Source organism: Jatropha curcas, chromosome 1 (genome assembly GCF_041381405.1).
Source record: "Jatropha curcas cultivar XTBG-Jc1 chromosome 1, XTBG_Jcur_1.0, whole genome shotgun sequence".
NCBI classification, from domain to species: Eukaryota; Viridiplantae; Streptophyta; class Magnoliopsida; order Malpighiales; family Euphorbiaceae; genus Jatropha; species Jatropha curcas.
The window spans coordinates 32,795,592-32,810,046 of record NC_143151.1 but is presented as its reverse complement, the minus strand read 5'-3'; the positions used below and the strand labels follow the sequence as shown (position 1 = coordinate 32,810,046).

Here is a 14,455-nt window from a genome sequence, read left to right as displayed (position 1 = left end):
TACAAAGGTAGAAATAAAAAAATAATTTATTATTTGTAAAATTCACAAATATAATAAGTATTTGGGAATGTAATACTTTTTCAAAAGGGACAAATATTTGGGAACATGAGAGTACATGGTTCAAATGATATATATACAATTTTGGCAATTTAGCTGTGAACAAAAATAAATAAATAAATATATGCAGAAGGGTTTGTCCTTTTCCATCTGCAATTTAATCAAATGTACAGCGGTAAAACCCCTCTTCCATCTGCAATTTAATCAAATATACAGCAGTAGAAGATGTAAAATAAACAGTGGCAAATCTGGAAGCTAGTTTGCCATCTGCAATTGGACTTCTTTATCAGTTGCTTCGGAAGAAAATTGGTGCCAAAACTTTAGTCAGCAACTTCAGTGTTGAAAATAAAACTCGGAAACACTGTGGTGATGTCCCTGCAAAATAAGCAGACATAATTACAGTTACAGACTATTGTCAGTGTCAAACGACATCGTTTACACAATAATAAGTTAAATATATATATATATATATATATATATATATATATATATATATGAAATGTGTTACTTCAGGTAAGGAAGAGTCATGTGCTTCAAAAGGGTTGGGTGCAAAATAACAAATGCCTTCCATTCTTCTTTGTTAATTTTACCATCCTTGTCGACATCGGCATCGGCAAATGTCTGAGAAAAGAAAGTAGTCACCATTAACGGACACAAATTCAAGCTTCAAAGCTTTTTTTTTTTATTATTATTATCATTATTATTTTTAAAGATAAAGAAATCGATGATACTTAAAAGAAAGCATAGTTTGGAAAGGAAAATCTTTCTGCACCTTTTCAATTATGGCTTCGAGATGTTCCTCTGAAAGCTGTAAGCCAGATTCCAACATAGTGGCATTTAACATTTGCCTGACCTGAAAACTACCAAAGAAGTCAACAGCTAAATTTACCAGTTCATATTAACTTCAGCTACTGGACTGCAAATGGTAGAGATACTCACTTCTTCCTTCTCGATATATCCCGTCTGTCTCAAATCATACAACCTAAATGAAACTGCATTAAACCCAAAGGAACAAAGAACTAAACCAACTTATTTTAACATTAAATGTTGAATAAAATGAAGAAACTGAAACGATCCCACCAAAACTTACAATCAATTTTGTCCTCTAGACAGGCTCGGGGATGAAAAACATTGAATGCATATACAAATTCCTCAAAATCAATAACACCTTCTTTCTTCTCATCGAAAATATCAAATAACTGTATCAGATCAATAAAATGAAAATGAAGGATTGAGGTGGTAGAATTATCATTACATAATGAGAGGTTGCCATGGGGAATTTACCCTGTCCAAGAAAATGTTTTTGCCGGCTGTAGTTCTCAGTAGTGCCAATTGAAGCTCTTCCTGTAAATGATAAACGAATAGAAAAGAACAACGCAATCTCTTAACTGGTAAAAATATTTGGCAAAGGATAATGTTAACTTTGTAAACATGCTTGGTTTACACTAATTTTTAGGTAGGAGTATCTTCTATAACAGAATTGTAATTGGGAGAGAGATACCTTGTGTATAAAGCCATCATCAATTATTGAACTACTCAGCTTTTTGAACAGCTCAAGCAAAGCCTCCACCTCATTGACAGTAACTGTGACAGCACCCACCACCCCAAAAAAAAGAAAAAAAAATCTCAAAATCCAAATCTAACAGAGAAATTATCACAAAGAAAACATATGCATATTCATAGAGGCAAAGATACAAACATAGAGTTCTGCTAGCAATATGATTGAGGTCGTTGAAGGTATAACAATGGAGTTTTGGAGTTGAAGTGTAGAAAATAAAGCAACCAACAAAACTAGAGATCACAGCTTCTCCTATTGCTTTAAACACTGAACAGAGTCTTGCATGTATCGTCAAATAGCTTGACCCCTTATCAAATCATTTCCAAACCATAGAACATAGAGATTAGCTAATTAATGATGGAAAAGCAAAGAAAACATAAAAGTCTTGGTGGGTTCTTTATTTTGCGTCATTTCTATACGTTTAAGCTAGAACAAGACTAAGCTGTGTACAAATTGTAAAATAGAAAAATAGATGGAGAGACCTGTAGAGAGCTGCCCGTTGAATCCATATTTGGAAATAATTAACAATTCATGGATAGATAATAGGGAGAAGAGAATTGTCGTTTTGTAACAAACACCATCCACAATCAAAATAAACACACTCTAGACAGGTTGCTTGCCGTTTCAGTAACCATCATGACAAAACTTTTGAATTGACAAATAGGAAAATTTAATGACTGTATTTTTAAAATTAGGAAAAATTAATTTCATTTGACCCGTCTTTTCTTTGTAAAATTATATATTGACCCTAGAAAAAAAAAACTTTTTTCTAATCCGCCGCTGATTGTAAAGAGTATCATAATTGAAGTAGAACATGATAATCTCTATCACTGATTATTTAATAATGTTTTTTTTTTTTTTTTCCTTGTGTGTATCGAGTATTTGATCAATTGACATTCTTGCCTCAGAATTAATCCTTATGAGACTCAATATTATAATAATACAAGTTGAGTCAGCAACTTATCTTCAGGGAAGAATATGAAAATGATGTTAACTTTTGTGGCTGTCAAAACAATGTCACAATATTCAAATTTCCTCTTAACAATCAAGCATCAATTAGAAGTTGTTCTTTCTTTTCACTCGTTCATAAGGACAACCAATAGACTATAATAAAGCTAAATCAGTTTCCAAGGAGACAAAACTTCTGTTTATAAAGAAAATTTATTTTAAGTGGATTAAACCTTAGTACAATTTGATATTTTCTTAAATAATATTCATTACGTTGATAAATATTATATGAATTAATCAATTCAATTAACTATATCTTTATAGATATATATAATTAAATTCTACCCATAGTAATGTCCCTCTAGAGTAGATAATTGAGGGACAGGATTTGGTTGTCATGGGCAAGAATATCAATAATGTGTTGGGATAAATTAATTTGTCTGCATGTTCATAATGCTTCTTTCAATTATTGACATTTCAAATCCTTTACATCACTTCAGTCTAGCTACGTTGAAATAGATAGAACCCATTTGACATGAACTTTATCTACACTACTGAAATAAAATATAAAAACACAGAGGAGTCAAATATTAAAAAATATCATACCATTGATGAACTAGCATTTAACTTAATTAGCAATTAATCCATTATTATCTCTCTTAAGAACTATGTAGTGAAAATAGGAGGTAGAATCTTTGACCTCCTACCCTTGACTGGGGTTTTTGTATCAGGAAAATTACTATTTCCATCAACAAGATCCTCCACAAGACCATCCTTTGTCACATTAACTGGATAATTTACTAAATGCACACCTTCCATGTCTATAACTTCTTCAGAACTGTAAACTTTCCACATTATATCCCCTAAGGTATAAATTCTTTGGACACATTCCAAACTTTGTGGATTTTGGAATGTTTCTACTGCTAGGCCAGTATGTTCATACCATAATGACATACGGTATGCTTTTATATCATTAGTAGTAATCTTGTTTTTCCCATTTTCTTGTTGGAAGCACCCTATTGCAATCTCAGTGTCTCGTTGCCCATCCATTGACCTTTGATTCACATTTGCTGATCCTATTAATATGTACGCGTCATCCACTGTGAAATAAATTCGCAAATCATGAAAAAAAAGTAATTAATTAGTGAATAATCACAAGTTATCAATATGGGTTCGTGGTCTATAGAAATAAAAGAGGAGGAGAGGCAAGATTAACAACATACCTATCATGAGCTTGGAGTGTACATAAATCATAAATCTCCTGTGCTTTTGTGCATTCCAATATTGTGTTGAAGGATGGGGTGAATATGGAGGAACAAACTCTCCTTTGCTCTCTTTTTCCCTATTAGCAAGGCAAAAGAAGTTCAAGTAATCTCTTGGATGGCCCGGCTCGCCGGATTCCTGCAATGCTTCTCCTATCAGCTTGTACATCATTGCCATCGTCTGTCTAGTCCAATGCAATATATCCTGAACAGGTTCACTCTCTGGAACCCCTTCAGGCCACATTGGTATCAGAATATATACTGCAAATCTCTCTTTTGCCTTAATCTTAGTCACTATTTTAAGTGCAATTTCAATAGGAATTAAATTTCTACATCCACTATGCTTATCTTTATCCCACAAATGACACCCTCCAATAAAATACTGGTTCTCAATGTAGATAAACCTTTCTGCTTTTCTAATTGCTTCTACATAAGCTTCATGAATGCTCTTCTCCACTTTCATGTGTTTTGCCATTAAGGTTGCTGAAACATGATCAATTGATCGAAAGACTTGAACTTTCCAATTTCTAGCATTGGAAATGCTTGAAGAAATAGATTGGTGGATGAGATTTGGTATAGAATTAGTAGGGATTAATAAAGAAGGGTCAAATTGTTTATTCCACCTTTCCTCAAAATTAGTTAGTATATCCCAAGCAGCCTGACCAATAATACAAGCATGTGTATCATGCCATGGCTCTCTTGGCCCTCCCTTATGAAGACTAGCACCAGAAATGTTCGTTTGATAGAAATCACAAAAATGTGATTCTTTATTTAATGTTCGAAACAAAGAATGTTGTTCTGTGTCAAATCGACCATCGCAGAGATCTAGACCACCAACGAAGCTCATGATTTCTCTATCATTGTTTATCGAATCACTTCCTCTTGTATCTATTGTTATAGTCTTCTGATGATGAGCAAACAAAGTAGGGAACTTATGGTGTAATCTTGGACATAATTTGCATATTACTTTTGTGTGTTTGAAATAGGCAAATGCATCTTCATCATGAGTTCTCATTACTCCTTTGTTCTTGATTATAGGCAAAGAAGTTTCATCATCCCAAACCATAATTCTAACTGCCACACCTTCCTCAGCTTTTCTTTTCAATAACTCTCCAAGCTTTATTCCTATTGCACGTGGGATTTCTGTTTCAGGATCCCTTACCTGCATAGATTAACATTAACTTGTTGAATATTAAGTCTCACTAATATTAGTTCAATCAAATATGGTATGGTGAGTCTCAATTTCATCTTTCCGTAAGCATGAGTTTTCATCATTTTAGTGAGAATTATTCAAAGGGGAGGGTCGCCCCTTGCTTTATAGCTCAAATATTATTTCGACTCATTTGGCTTGTAATAATTACAAGCAAGAGTTAAAAAAAGAAAATGGTGTTGCTATAGGATTTCACTTACTAGGACCATCTTGGGATTGAAAGACCACCCTGCAATGTAAATTAAATGCTTTGCACCATCAATGGCTTTATAAACATCCTCCCATAATTTTCTTGGAGACCCACAAAGAGCAAGCGGAGGTTGAAAGGTATTGAGATGGTGAGCATCTTGATAAAGTGTCACATGGCAATTCGATCTCTGAGGAAATGTAGAATTTTTAAGTCCTTGGAATTCACCATTGCTGAGTATTTTTCTCCAACTTGGTTCGATTTCTGCTGGTTTAAACCATAACAAGAATCTGAGCTTGACTTCAGGATTTGGCTTACCATTTTCCATTAGAAGTGGAAAGAAACCATTAATGAAGGTTTCTTGGGTGAGGATTTTGTGTGCTTGGATTTGAAATTTTCCGAAGATTGAGCATTTTGTTTTCAAAGTAATGGTAATGATTGAATCTAAAGGATGAGCACATAGAATTTGAAATGTTTGGTTCCATATACGATCACTTTCATGAGTCGTCTTTGCCACCTTCTTCTTGTCTATCTTGATGGTCACATATGCAGCCTTTGGATTCATAAATAGACACTAGAAAATAGAATTTGGAAACTTTGTCAGGTAAATAATTAAAATGTCAATTACTTCCTCTTAATACCATTTAATTTAATCTAGACATCCAATCTTATACAAATTTTAGCTAATTTAGAGAGAAAAATCATACTTAATATATCATTCGAGAACTCAAACTAATTTAATAGTCGAGTGCACATCTGTTCTTATATTTTAGGATTATTTATACTAATTTTTTAAAAGAAAAAATCAATACTTACATTGAAAGGAAATGGAGGTGTATAAGGTGTTGCATCAAAAATTGTAACTTCAATTGTTCCATGGAGGAACTTTTGCTCTCCTTCCATTTCTATTGGTCTTAGAACAATTTATCCTCTTCAAAGATGGAGAAAGGAAAATGAAGAATAGGAGATGATAATTGTCAATTGAGTTCTAATTTGGAAGAATTGGGTTGATTAGAAATAGTATATAAAGGTAGGTAAGTGTGTGAAGTTACAAATTAACACAAGCAAATGAATAACTTAGAATGCAATTGAATGTGTTGGAAGTAGCTTTGGAAAAACTTGCGAAATTCTCCATTTTGCTATTAGCTAATCTTAGAGGCAACCTTCAAGTAGTTTGTCAACAAGATTTCACTTCAAGCTCAAGTTCTTTAAATCTCACTTTTCCTCTGAACTATAGAATATACTATCCATATTTTTCTCACTTGTTTCCTATTCTATTGGTGACTGTTGAAATTTTTTTGTTGAAATCAAAACTCAAAATTAAGCACCTTGAAGCTTATCTTAAGCTCAATTAGTAATAAATTATTTTCCTAGCACCTAACTGGGCTTTCTATAAGGTACAAATGAGTTGGATATATCATATATGAAACCAATTATATGCAAGCTCATGTGTATGTATTTATATACTACAAGCAAAACCAAAAACACTCTTCACAGGAACAACATTATTCTAGTTAAATCATGTTTTTTTCATGTTTTTGTCACTTTACTCTTTTAAGACTTTTATGATTTTTTCACGACCCCACTGACTTTGATGCATTAAATATCTTCGTTCTTTTTTTATTTTCTCTCGGATCTTCTTTCATTAATTATTACTTCATAGTTTCACTTCACTGAAGGAAACAAAAATTCGTAAATGAGATAATTTTAAGATTTTAATTATTGTCCGATATAAAGTGTGCATTGCCATAACTATATTAACATCTCCTACCATGTAAATTATTCCCCACTTGAAGAAAACCATAATTAAGCTTGAAAAATCATTTCTTGATTTCTTTTTCTCCCTAAATTTTTGGTTTCTTGTTAATCATTACTCCAATCATTCAAGAAAAAGAAACATGTCTTTTAATATATGATAAGTAAATTCCTTTCCTCATGTGCTACCAAATTAAAATAATACAAACACATAATTTCCTTTTGACATCGCTTCATTTGCTACCACACTGCCCACAAAAAGTCCCAAAAACTTTACTTCACATGGCTCTTTCTCTTTGACCCCTCCCTTGAGCTTCAATAACCTGCGTTGTTCCCTATTTTAAGTTGCTGACGTGGCAATACCTAATTGGTCGCGTTCTTTTAAGTGCATTGGCATCGCGCCATGTGTAAACTGCTGTCCTTTTGGATTTAGAATGGATACCCATGACTTTTACAATGTGAGGAAAAAAGTTGTACACAACTTTCTAGTAATCTGAACATGACATGTGGGCAGGCTGGCCCGCGTCGGCGGTAACTTGCCGTCTGTTTACCAATGCCGGCCCTTCCTCCCTTAGTGCGGTCTTGTCTGCGTAAGAGTCCAACTCATGCTTGGTTCGAATTGAAAGGTTGTTCATTAGATCTTGGGGCCATCGCCCTCTAACCGCAACTACCTTCATCTGATAATAATAATTATTTTCAGATATTTCCCAAGCGTATCAAAATCCATGTACCTCACTAATATCAACCGTACGATTCATCCAACGGTTTTAATTTATTTTTAGTGAATACCTGTTCATGATAAAGTTTATTTTATGTTTTTTTTTTTTTTTTTTTTAATGAGCACACATTTCATCAGTTTTGGTCTTGCGAAGATCTGATATGACGCATTTGACATCAGCTTTTCATACAGTGTATATCTTTATTAGTATTTATATAGCATCTATAGATATTGATGTTTACGTTATTATTTAAAATTTAAAGAAATGAATTATAAAATAATATTATTTTTAATTTCCGTGTAAAGATATCAACTTTTTATTTAAAAATATATATATTAAACTTAAATTATGCCAAAATCCTATCCGATACCAATTAATAAAGAAGTTCAATAACAATCACTATTGATATTATTGATAATGTAAATTATTAATATTATTTGGAGGTGTATTTGAAAAGCCACGTCCAAATATAATCCAAAGAAAAAAGCAATAAAAATTTCAAGTCTCATATTTAAATGTTGCCGACATTATATGTATGAATGAAACTTATTTACAACTCCTAAGTCAAAATTATTGATTAATTGCAAATTTAAAGTTTGCTTTTTCCTATTAATGAGACGTTAATAAATCGAATTAACGTTGTAAATTATACTTATATCCATCAGATTAGTTCTCATTATGAAAAAATTACTGAAATCAGTCTATAAATTAGTACCTATCATAATCTACTTAAAAATTTATATATAGCTGGCATAATTTCCTTCTCCCTTGGATTACTTACCACGTTCTCTCTTTGACACAAACCAGAAGGTCAAACCTCTAACAGAAACCAACACTTCAAAAACTGACTCAAAATTCCCACTTCAACCATCGGAATCTCGCCGGAAAATGACAACATACGGCACGATTCCAACTTCAACTTCGCCAGGAGCCACAACAAAACTTGAATACATATCTCGAGCCAAAGAAAGAATAAAAGAAGGATTAGGATACCGCAGGCCATGGAAATTAATGTTCAATTTCCGTTCTTTAGGTCTCCCTGCAAGTCTAGCAGAAGCTATGGTTCGAGTCAAGACAAACGTCGCCTATTTTCGAATGAACTACGCCATAATAATACTAATAATCTTGTTCTTGAGCCTTCTTTGGCATCCAATTTCTCTTATAGTGTTTATAGTGATGATGGCTGCTTGGCTTTTCTTGTATTTCTTGAGAGATGAACCGTTGGTTGTTTTTGGCCGTACGATTGACGATCGGGTGGTTATGATCGCTCTTGGAGTTTTGACTATAGTGTTCTTGTTGCTGACCCGTGTTACTTTGAATGTTCTGGTGTCGCTGCTTGTTGGGGTGGTGGTTGTGGTGGTGCATGCTATCATAAGGAGGACTGATGATTTGTTTTTGGATGAGGAGGCTACTGGGTTAATGACCACTGCCGGTGTTAGTGGCGGGGGAGGTGGTGGTGCTTCCTCTTCTTCTTCTTCTTGATTTGTGAGGTCTTTTTTATTTTTTTGTTTGTGGGGGATGTTTTTTTAATTAATTTTTTAAGTTAATGGTGTTAGAAAGATTAATTCAAATTTGTTTTTCTTTGTTTGTTTGTTAATTTGGTGCCCATCACTAATTTTATTGTATTTTTTTCTCTAATAATTTTGATTTTGGATTGAAGTTTCTGGAATTGATAGGATTGTAGTTATTCATTTTTATTTTATTTTTGCTGGTTGGTTTGAATGGTGGGTGAAAGAACATAATTGCTTTTGATTGTCTTCTTTGGCTCACTATTTCTCCATTTTACATTACTTTTTCTTGGGAACTTGCATGATTGTCACTAACTCTCTATTCTTGGTTTTACATTTGAATATTCTTTTATTTATACTTTCAATCTTGTTTTCTAATATGATTTCTAAAGAAATTATATTAGAATGCAACAATTCTAAATAAAGATATTACAGCTAATCCATTAAAAGTTTATTGCATATAATAATAATAATAATAATAATAATAATAAAAAGACTCTAATGCTAAAATTCGTTTGAGTTTCAAATACGTAAGTTTTATAAAATTAAAAATTTCAACCGTGAAAAAACCATTTAATTTACAATAAGAGACAATCATAAATTTTAAAATGAGATTAATTTTACATTTATAAATGATATGAAAATACTCATAAAAAAACTCAACAAAAAAAAAAAATCCTACAGATCTTATTTTTGTATGTCCTCTTCTGTATGTATGGAAACAAAATTCCATTCAAAATAAATATAAAGGTGTACCTTTATGGGATAATTTTGATGTAATTAGTTTATGGATATCATATTAATTATTGATTATTGTGAAATATGAATATGAAATATATATATTATAAATCACCATGAAATATTATTGATGTGTAATGTTAATTAAAAAATACTTTCCTACGATAATGTATATATTGATAATCAGATATGATACGGTTGATATTTCATTTATATAAAAGATGGAGATTTTAAATTCAATTTCTTTTAATTATACGAATGTAAAGAGTAAAAGGAAGAACTAATTCAGCTGTATAGTTGGCTTATTTTTCATATATTCAATAAGAGTGTATTAATTTTAAAATGTTAAATGTTGTGTTAATACTAAAACTTAAATTGCATTACTTTACCTTAAAAAAGCCTTAAATAAAACATTATGACAAATTAGAAAGTACTAAATTTTGGAGTATAAAATTTTTGAATTTTGGATAAAATTTTGTTTTTAATTAATAATGCCACTTCAATTTACATTCTCTCCCTGAAAAGTAAAAACTCTCTTGCGGCTGTCTACGGCCACCACCAACGGTGCGACCTTCCGACTGGTTCTGTAGTGAATCATAGCCGTGAAGTTCCAAATTCCAACAGCCCAATAGAATAAAAATTAATGGCACATCTTCATCAAACCTACGATCCCTATTACCAGCTGCAGCAACCACCACCCTTACCACCACCGCCTGACCGGAACGGAATTAACACGCTTTTCGTCTCAGGACTTCCAGACGATGTCAAGCCACGGGAGATTCACAACCTCTTTCGCCGACGCCCCGGTTTTGACTCTTGCCAGCTCAAGTACACCGGTCGTGGCAACCAGGTTCTTCCTCTAAATTGCATTAGTTCCCCGACAAACAATAATTACTGAATTTTTCTGTTTGTTTCCTGAGAAATTTCTTCTCAACAAATAACAAAAGTTGCAAAGAGTTTCATTTATAAAGATAGTTTCTACTAAAGTGATGAGCTTTTCTCAAAAAAAAAGAAAAAAAATCAGAAATGTAAGAGCTTGAATATTTATGTTTCTTTGATTCATTGCAGGTTGTTGCATTTGCTACCTTCTTCAATCACCAATCAGCAATTGCCGCTATGCACTCTTTAAACGTGAGAATAAATTAAGCATCTTTTCTTTTATCATCACTTCTCCTACTTCAGTCCTGAATTAATTAGGGTTTGTTTTACTATAATGGAGGTCTACAGCATTGTACTGCATAAATGCTTTGGTTATTATACAATTTATTGTACATTAGCAACTTAAGTCTACTGCTCACATACAAATTAAAATGCATCAAACTCCAAATTATCAGTATAATTTGATCTTGGCATTTGCTGGAAATCTGAGCATGTCTCACTAAAACATCATTAACTGCATCAAAGGACCCAACGGCTTGCCTCTTTTTCCTCTAATTCAATTGTTGCTGGAGCTAAGTTATATGGTTGCACGGAAAGGGATTGTACCTTTCTGTTTGAAGCTTTTGAAAAATTGTCTTGTTACTGTCATTTCCCTTTGTTTCCCTACGTTCAGGGTGTAAAATTTGATCCTCAAACTGGGTCCACTCTGCATATAGAACTTGCCAGATCAAATTCAAGGAGGAAACGTAAACCAGGTAATATGGTTGCTTGTTTCACCAATATGAGATGATTGTTTCCAATATGTATCAGATTCTAAACCGGTAGTTTTTCTTATGCAGGGAGTGGAGCCTATGTGGTTATTGATAAACGAACACAACAGACCTCTAATGCCCAAGAAACATCAAGTGATGATGGTACTTGTTAATTTATACATAAATTGATATGAACCAAGTGTTAATCTATAGTTAAATTGATATTTAATAATTGGTATCTAAGTTTAAATGTAATTCTTTTGTCCTTTCCGCTCATAGTTGAAGTTGCCTTTCAAGTTATAAGCTAGCCATTAGATGCAGTTTATGCCCTTAGCTGTCATTTTCCATGCTTTCCTTAATTTCATTATTATTATTAATAATTTCATTTTTATTATTATACACATGAATTGGCATGTTCCTGGGACCCGATCGTATGACTTACCTTTCACATTGGACTGTATTTCCACATTCAGGAGCCAGTGACTCTGATGAAGCACCTGCAGCTGGCAATGTTGGTTCAGCCAACCAGGGTGACTTGGTGAGCTTAAAAAGGTTGGAGACTCTTTAAAAGGCATTTTCGTAAATTGTTTGAAGACTTCAGTAACTTGTTTAGCTTATGGATTTATAATGATTCATCAAGTTGTTGCAACTTGCAAACCATTCAGCACATCTGAGTTTTTCTTCTTTTTCTGATGTGTAGTGAGGCAGCTGGTGATCCTGACAGTGCTGTAGTAGCTGCATATGTAAGTGAATGGCATTTCATTTTGTCCATTAAAGAGGTGCTTTGATACTTGTGTAGGTGTTCTGTGCATGGTACCAAAGGCAAGACTTACCTTGTTGTGTTGCCTTCTGTTCTTTTTCTATGCATCATATACTAGTTCATTGTGCGGTGAGGGGCATCTGAAACCTACTCTAAAATTATGAAATTGGTACATAAGCATGTAAAAATAAACTGGTTATTGTGTTTATTAGTTTGTTGGACAAAATATTTAGTGCAATCTCCATCTCCCTGCTCCATGCCTCAGCAGTTTGTTTGCAAAGTTTAACTATCAAACTCACTGGGGAGGCTAAGGATGGAAAGAAAGTTATACACTAAATTACTCGCACTGTGCTGTCAGTTTGCATGTTTTGGATCTTTGAACTCTTCATGTTTCCTATTGTCCATTTATGAACAATTTGTTTTATTGATGACCATGCTTCAATAGTTCAATCAAATGCTTTGACTTTGCGTTTGTATTAAATGTTTTCTGCAGGAGCAGTTAGAAAAGTCTGCAGAAGGAGGTGTTAATCCTTGTTCCACTTTGTTTATTGCTAATCTTGGTCCAAATTGCACTGAAGATGAACTAAGGCAAACTCTCTCACAGTAAGTTACAGTTTATATTCTTATTTCTTTGTTTTTTCTTTTCTTTTGGTATTATTTCCGTATTAAATGGAGTAATTAATTTCCATCTCTTCTCTAAGTGGCTCCATATTCATAATGCCATTATCATCTAGTACATAACAAGGAATTTGATTGCTTAAAATTCTTTTGGTTCCAGATATCCGGGGTTCAATGTGCTGAAAATGCGTGCTAAAGGTGGTATGCCAGTTGCCTTTGCTGATTTTGAGGTATTAATATTGGCACTTAAAGACTTGATTTTATTACTACCACATTTGGTCCAGGGTCGTGAAAACACACAGCAGATATGCATCCAATAAAGAAAACAGGAAAACTTTATTTGCATCCACTAAAGTTCGGTTACATATGCATGCATGATTCCATGGCTACTTGGTGCTGTTGCATTTTACTTGGAATGCTTTGCTGACTCAAGAGAAAGCCTCATTCATTCAGCAAAGCCATTAGTATAACATGGTTCACTGATTTGGACTAATATAGTGTGACTCTGACCGCATAAGCATGTTGATTGCTGTTGTATTGCATTACCATTACCCAGTCGCTTGGTAATCTTTATTTATGAACTATTTCCATTTGACTATTCTAAGATTCATCTCTCTGGTTATTTATAACCTGTACGAGTTTCTTGCTCCATTATATTAAATAGTCTAGGGCATTGATGTTTGTCCTTAAGTAGACAACAGAAGCTTATTTGTACTGAACGTATCTAAATCATCGTATTATTAAAATCGAGATCAGCGGCAGAAAATTCATTCACTCATGGAAACCTTGCATGAGTGATCTTTTCTTACGTTTTCTATTTCTGATAGGAAATTGACCAAGCTAAGAAAACCATGGAGGAACTTCAGGGTACCTTGTTACCATCATCAGACCGAGGCGGCATGCACATAGAGTACTTTTTCTTAACTCTCTTTATGCTCTTTCAACATGGATATATCTCATCATAGCACGACACTAATTGGTTTTTTTTTTCTTCTTCTTCTTCTTCTTCTTTCATTGGTGCTTTCCAGATATGCCAGGTCCAAAATGAGGAAACCCTAGCAGGGAGAAAATTAAGCTACAATTTTACACTGCCAACAGAGAACCGTCTGCTTAATGCAACAATTTTTTTGTAACTTTTGCCTCAAGTTCTTTTATCAGGGATGAAGGAAAACCGAGAAATTTCCATTTGCAGAAAGCCAATACCAACTGCTTTAATGGTTTTTCATTTGCTCTTAAACAAGCAAAGTTGCTTGTGCATTGCGGTGGGTTTATAAATGAAATCCTTTTTTTAGTTTCTCTCTTCATTTTGCAATGATTAGCAATACTTTGTAAAATGATATGACTCTAATTATGAATATACAACAATGATGTAAGATTAATCATCTTTCGATAGGTTGTTTCATTTCCTCTGGATTGGATGATCGTTATTCATTATGCATAATCAAGCAACAAAATATGTTTAGGTATAATTGCTTTACGCTCATATTATTTGTTGGCTCGTGGT

The 14,455-nt window shown here is 33.3% G+C and overlaps 4 protein-coding genes across 9 annotated transcripts; 2 read left to right on the top strand and 2 right to left on the bottom strand.

Annotated features, from left to right (window-relative positions):
• Nucleotides 1–8: 8 nt before the first annotated feature.
• On the bottom strand, nucleotides 9–2,256 carry LOC105631691 (calcineurin B-like protein 10). 5 transcript variants are annotated; one of them, XM_020678409.3, is made up of 9 exons: nucleotides 2,098–2,255; nucleotides 1,757–1,922; nucleotides 1,559–1,641; nucleotides 1,342–1,401; nucleotides 1,148–1,232; nucleotides 997–1,076; nucleotides 830–910; nucleotides 566–678; nucleotides 9–432 (listed from the first exon to the last, which is right to left on the bottom strand). In XM_020678409.3, the coding sequence occupies exons 1-9, from the start codon at nucleotides 2,122–2,124 to the stop codon at nucleotides 378–380; spliced, it is 750 nt and encodes a 249-aa protein (XP_020534068.1). In that variant the 5' UTR covers nucleotides 2,125–2,255; the 3' UTR covers nucleotides 9–377. The 5 variants fall into 5 exon arrangements, 4 of the variants coding, with proteins under 4 accessions (XP_020534068.1, XP_020534067.1, XP_012069254.1 ...); XM_020678408.3 differs by having other exon boundaries at nucleotides 1,148–1,256; nucleotides 2,098–2,254; XM_012213864.4 differs by having other exon boundaries at nucleotides 997–1,049; nucleotides 1,148–1,256; nucleotides 2,098–2,254.
• Nucleotides 2,257–3,151: 895 nt separating this feature from the next.
• On the bottom strand, nucleotides 3,152–6,403 carry PLDEPSILON (phospholipase D alpha 4). The gene is made up of 4 exons (XM_012213611.4): nucleotides 6,039–6,403; nucleotides 5,236–5,796; nucleotides 3,787–4,987; nucleotides 3,152–3,663 (listed from the first exon to the last, which is right to left on the bottom strand). The coding sequence occupies exons 1-4, from the start codon at nucleotides 6,123–6,125 to the stop codon at nucleotides 3,230–3,232; spliced, it is 2,283 nt and encodes a 760-aa protein (XP_012069001.1). The 5' UTR covers nucleotides 6,126–6,403; the 3' UTR covers nucleotides 3,152–3,229.
• Nucleotides 6,404–8,428: 2,025 nt separating this feature from the next.
• On the top strand, nucleotides 8,429–9,365 carry PRA7 (PRA1 (Prenylated rab acceptor) family protein). The gene has a single exon (XM_012213612.4). It carries the CDS (start codon nucleotides 8,585–8,587, stop codon nucleotides 9,176–9,178), a length of 594 nt encoding a protein of 197 aa, XP_012069002.1. The 5' UTR covers nucleotides 8,429–8,584; the 3' UTR covers nucleotides 9,179–9,365.
• Nucleotides 9,366–10,419: 1,054 nt separating this feature from the next.
• LOC105631482 (RNA-binding (RRM/RBD/RNP motifs) family protein) lies at nucleotides 10,420–14,353 on the top strand. Of its 2 annotated transcripts, none has more exons than XM_020678397.3 (10): nucleotides 10,420–10,792; nucleotides 11,011–11,073; nucleotides 11,495–11,576; nucleotides 11,661–11,735; nucleotides 12,047–12,125; nucleotides 12,274–12,316; nucleotides 12,833–12,936; nucleotides 13,112–13,181; nucleotides 13,779–13,861; nucleotides 13,980–14,353. In XM_020678397.3, exons 1-10 carry the CDS (start codon nucleotides 10,586–10,588, stop codon nucleotides 14,008–14,010), a joined length of 837 nt encoding a protein of 278 aa, XP_020534056.1. In that variant the 5' UTR covers nucleotides 10,420–10,585; the 3' UTR covers nucleotides 14,011–14,353. The 2 variants fall into 2 exon arrangements, with proteins under 2 accessions (XP_020534056.1, XP_012069003.1); XM_012213613.4 differs by having other exon boundaries at nucleotides 10,422–10,792; nucleotides 12,827–12,936.
• Nucleotides 14,354–14,455: the final 102 nt, after the last annotated feature.